The sequence below is a fragment of the Pan troglodytes genome, chromosome 1, assembly GCF_028858775.2.
Source record: "Pan troglodytes isolate AG18354 chromosome 1, NHGRI_mPanTro3-v2.0_pri, whole genome shotgun sequence".
NCBI classification, from domain to species: Eukaryota; Metazoa; Chordata; class Mammalia; order Primates; family Hominidae; genus Pan; species Pan troglodytes.
In genome coordinates, this window is record NC_072398.2 from 196780510 (window position 1) to 196798412 (window position 17903).

Genomic DNA, 17903 nt, shown 5'->3' on the forward strand with positions numbered 1-17903 from the left:
GAAGGCAATTTAGCAAGGGAATACAATAAGCCAGATTGCTAGGCCTATATTTCACCTACTTACAAAATGAAATTCTTTCAACTGCTTTGGAAAAATCCAACTTTATGTGAACCATTGCTATGCCATTGGAATTCATCCTTATCAAATGATTAAAGCAGCCCCTCCCTAAGGACATATATTTGGCAACACTAAGAAACTTTCACAGGTTGTTGTATCTATATGGGAATTTTAAAAAATATATTTTAAAACATTAAATAATTCAGCATGCAGTGACTCAAAATTAGTCTAAACAAATGAAGTTAGGTTGAGTTGTTTCAAGATAAGAATCCTGGATTCTTCCTTTCTACAAGATGTTGTGGGGGCTTATAAAATCAGAAATGGGTCCTCAGTTTCCCCCTTATTGGCATCCTTTTGGGAAAAGAGGTTTGACTAGAACCCTTGTAGGAAAAGAAAGCGGGAACATAATCCCAATATAGAAATAATCTAAAGCAAGGATTTTTTGTTTTGGCTTGGGCAATTTGAGAGGATATAATACATGCTGGGTCAGGGCTATATTCAGAAGTGACCATTAATAATGCCGACGTGACCCTTGAAAGCCAACTACACTTCTCTAGCAACTGTATTCCCAAGAAGGGATATGGGGAGAAAGTCATTGCCCCCATTTTATGGGTTTAAAAACTGACACCTCTAGAAAGGCGGTAGATAAGGCAGCCACTTGGTGACAGAGCCACCCTGAAGCCTGTGAGGGTCACCACAACCCCCTCCCCTCCAATCCCTCCCTGGGTAGGTCAGCTCACATTTCAGCTCCGGCCCATCCACTTCCACTTTGTTTCGAAGTCTCGGCTGCCCGCTTGGGTTCTTGGTGGCCCCAAGGAACTCATAGAGCAAGTTCTTCTCGGCTGGACATGTAGGTTTCTTGGGCGGCAGGGTCAGTGATGCGGTGCCCACTGCGTCACAGCAACCCTCCTCACCACAGGCGTCCTTCTGGCTCTGGGGCCACTGGCTGAGAAAGAGGCTCCCTTGACCCTTTTTTGGCTCCTTGGTGCCAGGGCTCCATTCTGTAGCAGGAAAGAAACTGAGTCAATGCCTCTGGAAGGCCAAGTGCTGGATGCTGGAAGCACCTTTTTGTGGACTAAATGATGAATCCTCTGTAGCACACACCTGAGGCTTGGACCACTTTGGGGGATTCTCTTTCAGCCAAATACAATCCCAATCTCTCCCTGAAACCCTCCCTGGCCCCTGCCCCCCGATCTCATGCATCCATCAATCCATCCATCTGTTCATTCATCCACCCATCTGTCCATCATCTTTGCCTTTCTTCCTTCTATCCGTCTACTTATCCATCCATCCATCTGTCCATCCATTTGTCTGACTATCCATCTTTATCTTCCTGCCTTCCTTCCATCCATCCACCCCTTCATCCTTCCTTCCATCATTCCTTTATTCGAATTACCTTTCTTTTCTTTCCTCTCCTTCCTTACTTTTCCTCATTCCTTCCACTATTCCTTCTCTCCAACCATCCATAGTGCCAGGCTGCGAAAACAAGGTTGTTGTGGACACAGTTCCTGCCTTCAGTGAGCACATGGCTTAGTGAAGGAGTCACACATTCTTACAGAACATGTGGTCTGAGCCACACACTTTGGTCTCTCATCCTGGATTCTACTTTCGTTTTATTACTCACAGGTGATTCAGCTCACTTGTCAGTGCCAGGCCTTGACCTGAGTGCTGGGGACACAGTTGTGACTCAGAGCTAGACTGTGCCCTGCAGGAGCTCATAACAAGAAAAAAAGACAGACATGCCCAGAAATAGCCCCAGGACAAGGTAGATGAACACCATGAGGTGGCAGAGGGAAGAAATGGAGAACAGGGTGGCTGAGACTGCTTCTGTCTGAGAAGGTTCCTTCCAGAAGGAAGTAGGGTTGCAGCGAGGCCTTACATCCAGGGGTATTGGGGAGGAAGGCATGGCAGGCATGGATAACTGTGGGCAAAGGCCTGGAAGCATCAAGGAGACATTGTGAGTCACTGGATATGGCTAGAGTGTGGAGCAGGGACAAGATTGGTGGCAGACACAGGTCTCTCACTAAAGAGACTGAGCATTTATTCTCCCAATGCAGACATACTTTGGGGACCATCACAGGATCCTCCACAGCAGTGGTGGGAAACCTGGCCACCCACCGGATGGCTGTGCACTGTGCTGCCCAATAGCAGGCACCGGGATCTGTCTGGATGCAGCCAGAAAGGACCTGTGCCTCAGTGTTACCTGTTGATAATAATAGACCAGATCCCACCAGCTTTTGGCCCCCTAGCCCAGCGGCTTGGGGGCTGAGCTTCGGGGCTAAGGCTGTCTTCCTAGCACTATTCCAGCAAAGGAAAGAGCTGCTCTAGCCTGAGCCAATTTAGAAGGAAACAACATTTTTAGCAAAACATCCCTAGAGTCTTTTCCAGGAGTTCCTCCGGTTGCCGAATTCAGCCCCTAGCCAGTGAGCTGAAATAACAGTACCCACTAATAATAGCCCTTTCCCCAGAGACACACACACCTGCAGCTTCCCACTCATATTTACAGATGCCTTAAACATCTACGAAGCTCCCTCATCCCAGGTCTGGGCACAGAGACATAGACACACTCCTATCTGTTCTTCCTTTGACTTAGTTACATGTACACAAGTACATACATGACAGACATATGCACAAATGTGTACACAGGCATGCTTAGACGCACCACTCTTGCATTTTCTCTAACAAATACACTAAAACCTTCAAAACTCCTTTTGGCACACTTTTGCTCACACATTCGTACACACAGACATGCACCAATGGTGGGTGGGGTGGGTGGGACCAGAACTGCCTCCAGTCCAGCAGCCCCATCCAACAGGGAAGTATCTATGGGTCCCTCCTGGAGAAGAGGTAGGAGGAAGTTCTCCTCTCTGGGAAGAGCTCAACCATCTCTCTCCTACAGCTCCCCATCCTAAAGCCCTCTGGCTCCTAGAAGCCTGTCCAGGACCCAGAGTTCAGCTTGCTATCCACAGCTCTGATTCCTTGGCCTTCCTGCAATGCTCCAGGACACAGAATGGCGCCTATTTCTCTTCTCAAAGTATGTTGAGATCAGGGCCTCTGGGTTTGCTTACAAAAGCTGTGCCCTGCACAGGGGCACCCAGCAAAATAAGCCTGTGGGGGCTGGAAACAGCCCGTCCCTCGGGGCTGTGCCCACCAGAGAGGCTGCTTTGTCTTGCTTTGCACGAAGATGCTTTATGTACATGCTGCAGCCCTGATTGGCTTCCTGGGAAGGACCTCCTCCTTGCAGGCCCACTCTACCCCAGTTCCAACCCCACTCACCCATCAAGTGGTGCCTCTCCACAGCAGGGTCAGCCTTGGGCTTGGAACAGATCTTGGAAAACACTGGGAGCTGCCTCTTCTGAGCAGGGAGCTCAGGGAGCTTGTCAGGACGTGCAGGAGGAGGTGGGGGAGGCAGCAGCAGAAATGGGCTCAGCCCTGTGGGCTCCTTGGGTCCAGGGCCACTGAACAGGTTGTCCTGTAGGAAGTCCTTGGTGACCCTTGTCTTGTCCAGCACATTCTTGTTGTCAGGGACCTTGGATGTCTCAGTGGACTTCAGTGGGAACTGGGACAGAAGCTTGCTGACTTCCAAGTTGGAGTCACCTAGGATGCGGGCCCTGTCCTCTGTCCCCTTGGTGCTCTTGACCTCGGCGGCACACAGAATGTCTGTGACAGTAGACGTGGCAGAATCGCAGTCCTGCCTGCTGCTGATAATGGGCATGGCCACCTTCTGCTTCAGAAGCTTGTCTCCGACAATGATGGAGGCTCTGGGGCGCTCATTACTGCCTGCCACTAGAGGAGGGGCAAGAATGCAGGGAGCCAGCTCTCTGGTCCCCTCGGGAGAGCTGCCGGGTACCTCCAGCTCCCCAGAACTCTCTTCGACCAGGATCGAGTGCTCTTTGGTGAGGCTTAGGAACTCCTGTTCCACCAACAAGGAGATCTCATCTTTGCCACTGCTGAGCTCCAGAGCTCTGGAAATGGGTCAGAGAGACAGACGGTGTTAGTGCCAGCTCACCAAGGCGTGGCTTTGCGGAAGGACATAGGCCCCAGCAAAGGGAGATGGATGCATAACATGACAAAAACACACTTCCAGGCAAGATAACCCAGCAGACACACTGGACCCCCAGAGGGTCCTATACCACAGCGGTAGGATGCAGCACTGAGAACATGGTTTTGAAAAATGGGGAAACCTGGATCCTCTCCCAACAACCTTGCTGAGTGAGCTGGGGCAAGTCACAGCCTCACTGAGCCTTAATTGTAGTCCATTCCTCCTTGTTCTTCATGCTCAGAACCTGAAGCAATGAAAGACCAGAGAAGGGGTTCACTGGGGAATTTTGCCCAGCAGCAAAGGGGTCAGGAGCAAGCCAACAGCTCTAAGTGCAGAGTCTAGGGTGCTGGGGCTGAGCCCTGGGAAGCCCCCAGGAGCGTAGCGCAGCCCCCATCACCTCACTGCAGAATGGTGGAGTGGACAGCCTAAGCTTACACCCTGACCCAGTCAACTCCCATCGGTGTGACCCTGGGCAGGTTGTTCAGCATCTTGGTATTCTGTCTCCTCCTCTCATTACTAGGAGTATCATAGAGGTGCAAAGCACTTTGAATGGTGTCCGGCATAGAGTAAGGGCGATTCAAAGGTCAGCTCTCATGTTTACACCACTGTCAGCCTTGGTTGGTCCCCGCCCCTGGATCTCATACAGTAGCCTCTTGGATACTCGTGTTCACTCTGGCATGGCCTCTGACCCGATCACAGCCTCTGGACTGGGCCTCACTTCATGTACAGCACCAGCAGTGGGGAGATCCCTGCACTGATTCACCGGGATTTTCCTGAACCTAAATAATGGCCTCAACCTGCACCTTGGACCCTGGGTCCTCTGCTGCACCCTTGCTGGTCTGCACCTGTCTGATAGCACCTGATGGTCTCCTGGCTTCTAGGCTCCTCGTTGCCACTTCTCTCCAGGTGTAGAGAGGATTGCAATCCTACTGGCCTGGCTGGTGGCCCCGCCCACCTCACCAGCATTCTTGGCAAGCAGGCACCCAGGAGGACAAGAGCCACCAGCCTAGAACCATCTGCTGTGCCTACTCAAGGGGCTTCTATGAGAGGTGGATGAGGTGGCCCACACCAAGCATTCTGGAAACTGCTCAGCCTTCTATCATGGCAGCGCTGAAGGAGAAGATGATGAAGAAGACCCAAGGGAAAAAATCAAGGAGTCCCATAGGGCAGCTCAGCTGCTGTGGCTTAGGCTTTGCAGTCTGGAGGCCAGCACACGTTCCAGCTCTGGCCAGCCTCTCAGAGGGCATGATGGGTCTCCAAAACGGTGACCATGGAATGCTTCCAGCAGGGTCCATGCCTTCCTGGTAATGCTTATTGTGTACAAACGCACACACACACACACACACACACACACGAACAGAAACAAGCAGGCACACAATTCACATGTCACCATACACAGACCCAGGGGAGTAGTCACTGCATTTAACAGTCAATCAGAATGGACACAGTCTACAGTCTTAGAGGCTTCCTATTGTGCCAGACAGGAAACTTTTAGTTGCTGGGTCCTGATGAGTCCTGAGGCAAAGACTTGGTAGCCCAGGGTGCTTGGGGACCCTGGGGAAGAGCTATGTACTAAAGACATGGGAATGTACCAATAGCCCAGCAGCCAAGACAGCCGTACTTCTTGAACATGAGCCTCTCTACCCCCACATGGAACATCACCAGGCTTGGAGGCAGAGAGTAAAGCCTGCAAAAAGCAGACTCCAGACAAACAGATCTGGGTTTGAATCCAGGCACCACTGCTCTTTTCATGTCAGACCCTGGAACCTCAGTGTCCTCCCCTGTAAAATGGGTGTGACACCTAACATCACCTGCCTCATGGGATGGTTGGGAGCATTGGGCGAGGTCACTGGCACATGAGCTCAGCACAGTGCCCTGTGCACAGGAAACATTCAGTCAGTGTCAGCTGTGAGCATTAGCTAGTGTGGGCTGGTCCCGGCCAGCTCCTGAAGGGCCATTGTGTGCAGCAAGATCACTTGCTGTTATTTTCTCTTTCCCTCCACTCTCTCTTCTGTCCCCTTTCCCTGACTTGTCACCTATTCCCTTCCTTTGCCTCCTTCCCATGTCTAGACTTAGGCCTATAAATAGGCCTCACTTTCCCGGCTGAGTCCCCTGAGAACAATCAGAATAAAGGGGCTGCCAATCTGCGGTCTCAAGTTTTAGATCCCCCTCCTCTTCTTCCTCTTCATCCACCTCAAAAGGAACAGGTGAGTCTCAAGTCACAGGAGTCAGACTAGTTTTTGCCTCCCCTCCCCAAATACTTTGCAAAGCAAGCCATACATCAATAGCTTCACTGAATTAGAACGACACAGTACAATTAGGTCAATTTTTAAAAATTGTGATAATGGTATTGTGGTTATGCCTAACAACAACAAAGAGTCCTTATCTCTTAGCGATACATACTATTTACAGAGAAAATTATGCCGGGGAATGCCTTTAAAATTAATCCAGCAGGAGGAGGGAAAAGAAGAGAGAGGGAGTAACAGATGAAACAAGATTGGCCATATGTTAATCATTGCTAAAGCCAGGTAATGGTTACATAGGGTCATCACATACTAGTCATTCTATTTGTCTGTATTTGCTTTCTGCTTTATTTTATACAAATATTACACGCACATACTCAAAGTAGCTTCTAGAAGCCCCACAGGGCCCTGAGATTCCTGTACCAAAAATCACCCCATGATGGTCCCTTCTCAGCACCTGGGAAGTCACTCCTACCCTCCCCAACCTGAAGCCAGGCTAGCAGACAGGAACTACCAGGGGCTGAGTGTGAATCCCTGCTCTACCTCTCAAGAGCTGCCTTCTACACCTTGTATTCCTCATCTGTCAAGGTCAGACTGTGAGCATTCTATAAGTTGCACAAAACACTTAGCACAAGCTGGGTGCATAGTGGGCCCTCGAGAAATGCTCACAGCATAATTATTATAATGTAATTATCAATGTTTAGATCTTAGTTACGATGCACCCATATGTGCCTCTGCACAACTTCTCCTCACAGGCATCCAGAGCAATGAAGAAAGCATCTTCCCCATTCATTCCCACACTGCAGCCTTTGTGGTGTTTAAGGAAACACTCATGTCCCCCCCAGCTGCAACCACCTCCTTGTCTCCATTCTGAACTCACGGTGGGTTTCAGGGGATATGGCCTCCAGAACCAACCCCTCCAGGCCATTCTCCTCTACATACCACAGGAATCAATGAGGCCCTTAGAAAGCTGGCATTGGTGTGCCAAGAACATAGGGGCCCGCCCAGGCTGTGAGCCCTGCCACGTGCCCTTGAAAGGTTGCCGCAGGATATCCATTCTTCTCTTGCCAGCCTCTACAATTAATATTTCCCTTGCATTTGCCATGAGCCTACTATGGGCCACACAGGAAGCCAGTCATCCATATATGTGTTCATATTTAATACTCCTCATATGCCTGGGCAGTAGCCTGGATCATCCCCACTTTACATATGGGAAGAATGACCCTGAAAGGCTAAGGACCTTGCCACAGAGGGAAGAAGCTGATGTAGGGACTTGGCTGGGTCCAGCTGCCTCCACAAATTCCTCCCCACCCCCAGCCTGGGCTTCCTTTCAGGAGATTGTTATCCAGCAAGGTCTCCCTGATCCCTGGCCAGGCATTGTTCCCCAATCTGAATGCAATCAGGAATATTGCTGGTTTCGTCCCATCACTCCAGCCTGTGGAGGATCATCACAGTGAATCTTGAGCCTGTCATCCGTGGCATTAGCTGTCCCTGACAGCTCCATGTCAGCTGCATGTCTGATGAGCACATCTTCTGAGTCTTCCGCCAATTTACAAATAGAAATGTTGAACAGGAGAGAGTCTGGGGCAGAGCCTCAGGGACACTACCGGAGACTCTCCTCCCAGCCTGACAGTAATCCTGGATCAACATTTTGGGGGAATAAATCAACCCCATCACTGTCATCCCATCTCCATTCCCTCCCAAGAGCCTTTATCAAACACTTCGCTGCCATGGAGATTCGCCATATAGTTAAAAGTCCCTGATTCAGGGTCTCCTTCCACCACGCCCCTCCACTTCAAGAAAACAAGATCTGCTTGTTCTTATTTATTCTAGAAAACTACGTGCCTGCAGAGCTAGGACATTCTCAGAACTCAGATCAAACCATTCCCCTGCTGAAAATCCTCCTGTGGATTCTCACTAGACACAGGATAAAATCCAAACTCCTTTATGATGCCCTGCACAAATTGGCCCCATCTCCTCCCTCTTCCAGTCATGTTGGGCTTTTATCTACCCCTTGAAATGCTAAGTTCATTCCAGCCCGAGGGCCTTTGCACTTCCTATGGAATGCTTCTCCCTGCAACCCCCTAGTGTCCCTTGACTGGCTCCTCCTCATCATTCAGGCCTCGGTTCCAGTGTCACAGTCTCAAAGTAGCCTTTCCTGCCTATTTTTAAAAGTGTCCCTCCCCCACCTTCCTCTGTCAATCTGTTTATTTTCTTCACAGCGTTTGTACCATCACCTAATTTAATAGTATCCTTTTTGTGTCCTTACTCCACAAGGGCAGGGACTTTATCTTGTTCACCACAGAGGCCTCCAAACCTAGAACAGTGTTTGGCACATAACTCCAGCTCAGTCGGGATGTGTTGAATAAAGGACTGAACAAGTTCACTTGCCTTTACCCATGCCAAGACCTCTAAGAGCTGGTTGCAACCTGTCTGGCTTTGGTTCCATTTTCTGGCCTTTCATCTCACATCCCATCTCTGGCCTGGCATCCCTGTGAGCCGATCAGATGGCACTAACCATCCTGCTTGACCCAGTCCTAAGACCTCCCAAATTCTGCAAGGCGGTCCCATGGCAGACCCCACACAGAACCCGCATTGACCTTGAGTAATCACCTTGGGGCTCACAGAAAGATTTTGTGGGCACCCCACCACTTTGCTGGGTTCACAGTTAGGCCTGCTCACCCCCATTTCCTGTAATCTACCTTTTTCCCCCAAGTTTTGCCAGTCCTGGCATCTCTCCCGTGCTATTCGCTTTCTCTTTGGGGTTGGGAAAAACCACCTAATCTATCACAGACTCTATCACAGCGAATCATTCAGGGAGGTTAACCCAGCTCCTGGGCTCCTGACAAAAGCAAGTCAGAATCAGTTCTGTGGCTCCAGCTCCACGCGGTGCCACCTCTGCTTTGCCCATCTCCAGAAATGATAGTTGTCCAATAGTAGCGCCATACTCGGATGCTGTGCATTATTTCTGCATTTGTGGTATACAGAGTCATACAAAAATAAAGGCTATTGACTGGTTGGCACCCCTTCTCAGAATAATGACTAAGCAAGCATGCTGTTAGCTCCCCAACAGCAGTTCTGTGTACATGATAACACAGAGCAAAGATGAAAACTGCTATTCATCTGAGCCAAACAACAGAAAAATGCAAGCAGAAAATTGTTAGTGCTGGAGGAGGATACCAAAACAAATATTTTCTTCCAGCTATGAAATTTTAGACCAATGACAAACACAGTACCCAAGGCAACCTGGCGGATTAGAGTGAAGTGGAGGGCTCTGGGGTCAGGCACAGACCTGGGCTTGAATTGTGGTCCATCTGCAGACTGACCTCATGGCTTTGGGTGAGTTTCTGCCATTATGTGTCTATGTGGGTAGAGCAGCACAGCATACTAGTTAAGAGGTCAGTCCCTGGAGGGAGGTGGAAACTAGATTCAAATCCCCACCGTTTAATGGGGGTGGGGGATGTCAGGGGGAGGGCTGTCCTAAAGGAAGCTACCTAATATGTCAAAGCCTCAGGTCCTTTTCACAAAATAATAAGAAGGGTTCATTATTTATTTAGTGCTAATTAACAAGCCAGGCACTGTGCTAAGCACTTTACAAGCAAAACTCTCATTTTAATCCCCCCAACAGCCCCAGTGGGGTAGTGTGTTAGACTAATTATAGTAATGGCCCCCATTTTATCACAACCTCCTGTATCCATACTCTTTGGTACTTCCCTCTCATCCTAATTTGTAAGACGTGGAGACTTGAAAAGTGTTTGGGAATTAGGGCTTAGTTTCCTATTTCTCTTGGGACTTGCAACCTCCATGTGAACAAGCCCAGGGTAACATGTCACACAGAGGAAAACTCCAAGTTGTGTCAGCCAATCCAGACCTAGCTAAGTGCAGATGCTTGGGTGAGCATGAGCCAAGTTCAGCCAAGCCCAGCCCACAGCGGAAGAACCCCCCAGCTGAACCCAACCCAAATTGCCAAACTGTAGAAATGAGAGCTAAATGAGTCACAGTTTTCAGCCACTAAGCTTTGGGGTGGTTTGTTATATATCAAAAGCTTCCTGTCACAGATAGGTACAGTCACCCCAATTTTCAAAATGAAGAAGCCAAGGGACAGAGAAGTAATTTTCCTGTGGTCACAGACTTACTAAGGGACAAAGCCAGTGATCTGAGGCAATCTTGTTCCAATGCCTCTCTCTTAACCACTAGCTATGTTGCTCTAAAAAACCAACAGTGAAATGCTGTGTGTGAGAATACTAGTGATGGATACCTAAGTTAGGAGAGCAGAAGAGGCTTCTTTGCACATTTGTCTTTTAAGCTGGGGCCTAAAGGAGAATAAGGACTTAGCCAGGTAATGAATGCAAGGAAGACCTTGTCAGACACAGGGAACAGCATGTGCAAAGACCATGAGGAGGGAAAGAGCTTGGTGCATCATTGGGAATAATGTTCAAGTGGATGGGGCACATGAATGGAGGTGGAGGGGAGAAGTTAGAGGTAAAGTAGGAGTCAGAATCTGCCAGGCCTTGGAGGTGATGCTAAGGAATTTTGTTCTAAAGGCACAGGGAAACCACTGGAGAGATTTAGGCAGGGAGGTATCAGACTCTGGTTTCCATGGGTGAGGGTTATTTCTCCCAGGATAATCTAGAGGAGTGACAGGAGGGGACTGGGGCCTGAACCAGTATTTTTGAGGAGTTTGCTAGGTGCTGGGTTTTACAGGTGGCACTTGTCCCCACCACAACCATGAGGGATACAGAGCATCTTCCTTTCCAAGTGAGAAAGAGGAAATTGAGGCTCAGGAAGGTTAAAAGATGTACTCAAATTGACCCTAGAGAATAAGTGTTGGGGTGGAATTGGGCCCCAGGCCCAAGTGACTTCCAAATCTCCCCTCTTACCCCCTCCCTGTCCTCCACTTCCCCTAAGAGTGGAAGAAGGAGAAAGAGCAAGGGCTTTGCAGTCAGGAGACCTGGATTCAAAACCCAGCTCTGTCCTTTCTGACGGGTGACCTTCTACAATTCACTTCCCTTCTCTGAGCCTCAGTTTCAGGCAGGGCCAGAGGCCAGGAGCCAGCCAAGAGCCAGGAGGATGAGGCAGCAGAAGGCAGAACCCAGTGGACAGGCAGCTGTCCAGCATGGGGACTTGCAGGAGCTGTGGCAGTGAGTGGAAAGGGAGGTCACCAAAGGCCCCAGGCTAGGAGAGGCCCCTTATCATGTAAGCAGTGGCTCTGGCGTCCAACCTAGCATCTTCCCCAGTGGAGCCCCACCCTGGCTCAGGCCAAGGCCGGTAGGCACTTCTGAGTCTACCTGTCTGCATAGGGATCAGAGACCCATGTTCTCTGACAGATACCTATTTCTCTGGTGCATGTCACAGCACCCAGTGTGGCCCCTGCCCAGTGTGGAAGCAAGGGAGGTGGCCACCTCTGCCAAGCTGCCTGTGTCTTCCTCCATCTTCCTTCTCCTCCAGATCCAAGATTCACTGAATTGCCCAGGTACCTTCTCCCCACATACACACCATAGCCCCCCCACAGCCACACACACACACACACACTCGGGCACATATACACCCATGCACCATACACCACAGTCATGCACACACACTATGCACACATACACACATTCACACATGCACACACGTACCACAGCCATGCCCACATACCACAGCCATGCACACAAATATACCACAGCCATGTACAAACACCCATGTGCACACACATACGTACACATGTACACACAAACAGCCATGCACACACATCCATACACACACATCCTGCACACATGAACACACATCCATGCATACACATGCACACCTATGCACACACCCATGTACACATACACACCACACCCATGCACATACACACACAAACACACAAACCACCGTAGCCTTCCTGCTTGGAAAACCAGCAGGAAGGAAAGAAAACAGGGAAGGAAGGTGGATTCTACCTCTCTCACTATCTGGGGGGCCTAGGCTGACTTCCTTCAGCTTAGGGATAAGGGACAATTGAAAGAAATTGCAGATTCATTCAGTTGCGGTACCAGGGCTTGTGAACCCGTGTCCCAAAGGTACCTGGAAAACCCTTAAGCTCTGTCTCCTGGGACTTTCCTGATAGGAGGCAGGGGACTGAGCTTAGGGCTGGAGAAAGCTTTGGCCTCCCCACCCCCAGCCCTCCTCCACCCTCCGGGCCGCAGTGAGGATTAAGTGAGATGATGAATGTGAAAGCACTCGGTAAATTGTAACGAGCGCTATGCAAATGTTAGCAGCTCTGACTGAGACAGCCTGGTGTGGGAGAGCCAAGCCTGGCTGCAGGCTTTGGAGTCCCGCTGGCCCAGATTCACAGCCATGAGCCTGGTTTACTAAAGCTATACAATTAGGGGAATCACGGAGACCTCGGTCTCTTCATCTGCAAAGTGGGGATGGTGATACTCAGACTTAAAGAAGGCAACACCGTGAAATCTCTCAGCTCCCTGAATGCCAAGCCTGGACTTTATGTTCATCTAATTTCTTACCAAAGGTCTTCACACATAGTAGATTCAAATTTTTTTAATTGTCCCTGGCATACACTTAGAACTCAATAAAGGTCAGTCTCCTTCCTTCCTTCCACACTTTTCTTTGAAACACCTCCTTCTCAAAGATGTGCCAGACAGTTATCTTTTAAGCCTAAGGTTTTGTCATCTTTGACCCCCTTCCAAAGTATCAGAGAACCTTTCACACACATGCATGAGTCACCTGTAGTGCTGGTTTCAAATACAGATTCCTGAGCACCCTTGGAGAAATAGCAATTCAGCTGATCTAGAACGGGGCCCAGGTGTCTGCATTTTGAGCAGCTATTCTTTCTCCACTTGTGGCATCCCCGTTTTCCCCAGAATCTCGCATCCCATTTCTTCACCCTGGTTTTGATGCAATGGTGCACTTGCAGACACCCAGCCAGGTGAGAATGTCCCTCTAGATGCTTTGCAATAATTTCCTGCTCATTAGGGCAGGTGAGACAGCCTTAGACGGCATATTGTCAGGTGGAAGTGAGATACCCTGCTCCCCACAATGTCCTCCACCTGATTCTCCCTCCAGGGAACAGGTGAGTTGGGCAAGAACTAGAAGTGTTGGGTGGTGGGGGGTGGGGGGGTGGGTGGATTCAGTGAGCTGGGGAATGAGACAGGAAATACCAGGGAATAAATACAGCAATAAAGAGTCTTCAGCTGGGAGCTACAGAGTGATTCTTATTGTTCAAATTATCTTTAAAACTTTTCATTTGAATCTGTTTAATAAGGGAAGGCTTACCCTAAGGAAGAGGTGTTGTTTTTTTTTAATGTGACTTGGGAGCTGAATTGGAAATAACGTTGCAACAAAGATATTAAAAAGGGGATTAAACCAAACCACTGGTGGCCCATCTCTGCAGGCTCCCACAACCTGCGACACAGCTCCCGAAACCATAAAATTAAATTACAAAGGGGGACACGGGAAGTGGGACGTTAATCATGATTCATCTTTCTTCACCACTCATGGCTCCTGGTGCTAAGCAGACGTGGAAGGGCTATTCGGAAGGGCCCATGGTTCCGGGTAGAACTCAAGCCTTGAAGCCACATCAAACTCTTATCCGTGCTCTGCTTCCTCTGAGCTGGATGACCTTGGGCAAGTTGCTTAACCTCTCTGAGCCTCACCTTTCTCATCTATAAAATGGGAGTAATATTGACCTTTTACTGGGAAGGGTTGCTAAGACAGTGAAATAAAGCAGAAAATGAAAATATAGAGCCTGGCACCTATAAAGTACTCAAGAAAATGTTAGTTCTGTTTTCTGCAGCCTAAGACAGAAGGAGGAAAAAACCTGCAATGTCTTGAGCTATTGATAGTCTGTGCTTCCTCTGATGACCGTGACCCCTTGCATCGATCCTGGCTACCTCTGGGTGGTGGCAGTTTTATGGCTCATTCACCATTCACTTCCTTATTTATTCATACCCACTGCATAGCCACCAAGTGCCAGGAACTCAGCTGGGCACTGGGGAGACAAAGATGAGTAAGACACAGACCTTGCCCTTAAGAAGCCCATAGTGCAGTAGCGGAAGAGGAATTGTTGCCACAAGGCAGCACACGATATGTGCCAGGTGCCCACCACCTCATCAGAATCCCACACTGGAACTGGGCTGATAGCCCCGATTAAGGGGCTGTGTCCTTCCCTCTGGCCAATGGTCAAGAAGAGAGCTGATTTTAAACAGATTCTTCCATTCTATCGTCCTCAAAAGATCTGTCCCATGTAGCTCTCAGAGCTGGGGAAGCGTTTGTCTCTTATCATGACCCCTTCTGCTTTCTCTTAGAAGACAATATGAGTTATGAAAACCGAATGCTATGATCTCCCTTCATGCCCTGGCTGCCAAGAATCTCAAACCAGATGCTGTTATCAGTTAAGCAGTTTCCCTTCAGCCTAAGTTTCCTGGCATATAAATCTCCTTGTCCCATATCAATCATGTCCTGTTATTTTATCCATGATAATGACAATGATGATGGTGGAATCGTGATGATGATGATGAACATCGAGTCCTTCTCTTATTCCCAGTGCTGTGTGAGCTCTACATATATCATTTCATTTGCTTCCATAGTAATCCCTTGAAATAGTCGCTGTGACTTTTCCTATTTTTTCAGATGAGGAAAATAGGGCACAGAAAGTTTGGGGAACTTGCTTACAGCTAGAAAGTGTGCTGGAACTCTAATCCACCTGTCTCCTTATTTTTTGTTATCTGGGCCACCTTAAAACACTTAGGAAAGAGGTGGAACATAGTTGTTTATTTCAATTAAAAAGAGGAATGTGGGAAAAAGAGAAAGAAAAATGTTGAATGATGTGAGCAACAAAGAATTCAGAGGACAACACACTTATTCTAGGTCCTTAAGGATGGATAAGATTTAGATAGACAGAGATATGGGAGAAGGGCATTCCTGGTAGTGGAATAACATGAGCAAAGGCAAGGTGACATGCACCTGCTGGTAGCTCTTGTTGGTTTATAGAGCATGTGCAGGAGACCAGCAAGACGTGCATCTAGAGATGGAGGCAGGGCCACTACAGAGACCCCTGAAAACCAGGCCCAAGGGGCCAGAGGACAAGGGGAGCCATGAGAGATGTCTGAGCAGTGCTGTTGACCTGCTTCAGAAGATGAAATTGGTGAAGGGTGGAGGGCATCCTGGAGGGAAAGGCACCCAATGCAGTGAGAAGAGATGTGGTGAGGGTGGCAGAGGAGAGACGAGCAGGGAGGCAAGGCACCAAAGGCCATCATGAAGGGGGACTGCCAGGACGTGTGGCAGGCTGGAGGAGGGAAGAGCCAGTGTCTGCCAGCACTAGCTCACTTGACAAACAAGAACGAGGGTGCATCAGTGTCAATGGGACTGGGGTGCTGAGACCCAGCACTGGGAAGCTCAAGAGAGGGAAAGGCTGGGTGCAAGGGCTCACGCCTATAATCCCAGCACTTTGAGAGGCCAAGCCAGGTGGATCACCTGAGATCAGGAGTCCGAGACCAGACTGACTAATATGGTGAAACCCTGTCTCTACTAAAAATACAAAAATTAGCCAGGCATGGAGGTGCATGCCTGTAATCTCAGCTACTTGGGAGGCTGAGGCAGGAGAATTGCTTGAACCCGGGAGGTGGAGGTTGCAGTGAGCCAAGATTGCGCCACTGCACTCCAGCCTGGGTGACAGAGCGAGATTCCATCTAAAAAATAAAAATAAATTTAAAAATAAAGTAAAATAAAGAGAGAGGGAGACACTGGCTTAAGGGTTGGGTCTCAGAGCAAAGGGTTCCAACTTGTGGCCCACGGGGTCTCTGAAATCATTCCCAAATACTGAGAGATGTGAGGATGTGTTTCAGACAAAAGGCTGCACAGAAGCTTTTTTTCAGATTTTCAAAGAGGTATTGACCCCTCCAAGAGGAGAAAACACTAGTTGAGATTAGACTCCAAAGATCTTCAGAGCTGGCTTCTAGTCTGAGACATCAGCCTGAGTTTCCGTATCTGAGTCTTGTCTTTATCACTCCCATCACCAGGTTTCAAACTTTTTAGAGAATAATGCTAAAAAAAAAAAACAAAAAAAACAAAAAAGGCTATGTATTCCAAGCATCTTTTCCAGAGAAGTCGGGTTCACCTAATTGTTTAAATAACAGTAGCACAAAGAGATGTTTGTTGGGAGAGCCATTCAAGCAAGGAAGCCGAGTGGATTCCCAAATATCACTTGCTCACCAGTGTGGAGAACTGGCCAATGGAAGCCAACAGTGAAAGTTTACCAAAATAAGTGCAAAAAAGCCTTCTTCCTTCTTGCAACAAATAGCCTCAGAAAGCTGCCAATCAATAAACCACTTCTGTTTTTCAAAAAATGCTTAAACAGATTTCTTTTATTTCAGTAGATTTATCTCCCTACCTGAGTCTGGCTTGGAATAATGCTCACCAAAACCTTTCCACTCTGCAGACCAAGTTTGTTATGACAGGTAAATGGGAAAGTCTTGGGTGCTGACAGAGGGCCTGGAAGCATCCAGGGAAGCCAACCACACCCAGCAAGCTCGAGCCACCTTCTTCCGGTCACTAACACATGCTACACTTCACTCCCATGTAACTTCTCATCTTTCCCTGCGCCTGCTGCTGGGCTCTTTCCATAGGGTGTTCTTTCTGTCTTCTCAAGACCTAGCTGGGGGACACAACTATGGAAACCTTTGCAGTTATTAGTCATGACATCCCTGCTACCTGCGGACTACACCCACATCTTTCATCACACAGTACAGGGGTCTCATCTGTTGCTGCTTCAGATTGCTTCCCTCAGAGGAAGACTTCCCTAAGTACCAAGCCCAGTCCAGTAGTCAAGTACCATGTTCAGTCATGTGTCCCCTCAGTGCGCTTCCATGGCACTGGCACTTCATCACCAGAACACTTACTATAGTGTGTTGCGATCTGCCTTTTGCAAGATGTTGAAAGTTCATAAAGGAGGTCAGAGACTGTCCCCAGCTTTTCCACCATTGTATTTTTTTCAGACATTTCAGTAACAAGTGCATACTAATTTTTTTTTTTTTTTTTTTGAGACGGAGTTTTGCTCTTGTTACCCAGACTGGAGTGCAATGGCACAATCTCGGCTCACTGCAACCTCTGCCTCCTGGGTTCAATCAATTCTTCTGCCTCAGCCTCCTGAGTAGCTGGGATTATAGGCACCTGCCACCACGCCCAGCTGATTTTTGTATTTTTAGTAGAGACGGGGTTTTACCATGTTAGCCAGGCTGATCTCAAAACTCCTGACCTCAAGTGATCCACCCACCTCGGCCTCCCAAAGTGCTGGGATTACAGGCATAAGCCACCGCACCTGGCAATATTTGTTGAATGTCATTGTTGTCAGATGTATCTGTGTTCATGCCACCCACTAGACTGGGAGCTCTTTGAGGAAAGGCTTCTGTTCTGCTTATCTCTGTGTCCCTGGGACCCATGATACGGCCTGGTACAGAGAAGGCAATTGTGTTTGTTGAATGAATTCATGAATGAAGAAATGAACAAATGTCATTCTGTAGTTAGGGCAACGGAGTCAACAGCAAATCCAAAGACCTCATTCTGAGGCTTTGAAGTTTTAG

At 48.6% G+C, this 17903-nt stretch overlaps 1 protein-coding gene across 3 annotated transcripts in view; it reads right to left on the bottom strand.

The window, feature by feature from the left end:
* Positions 1–17903, bottom strand: part of C1H1orf94 (chromosome 1 C1orf94 homolog) — a 52985-nt gene that overhangs the window by 17348 nt on the left and 17734 nt on the right. For all 3 annotated transcript variants that reach the window (XM_016958749.4, XM_016958748.3, XM_054680990.1), the window contains 2 exons: positions 3334–4022; positions 798–1058 (listed from right to left, as the gene is read on the bottom strand). In XM_016958749.4, the coding sequence (XP_016814238.2) occupies positions 798–1058; positions 3334–3772 (700 nt within the window). In that variant the 5' untranslated portion in view covers positions 3773–4022. The remainder of the gene's footprint in view (positions 1–797; positions 1059–3333; positions 4023–17903) is intronic.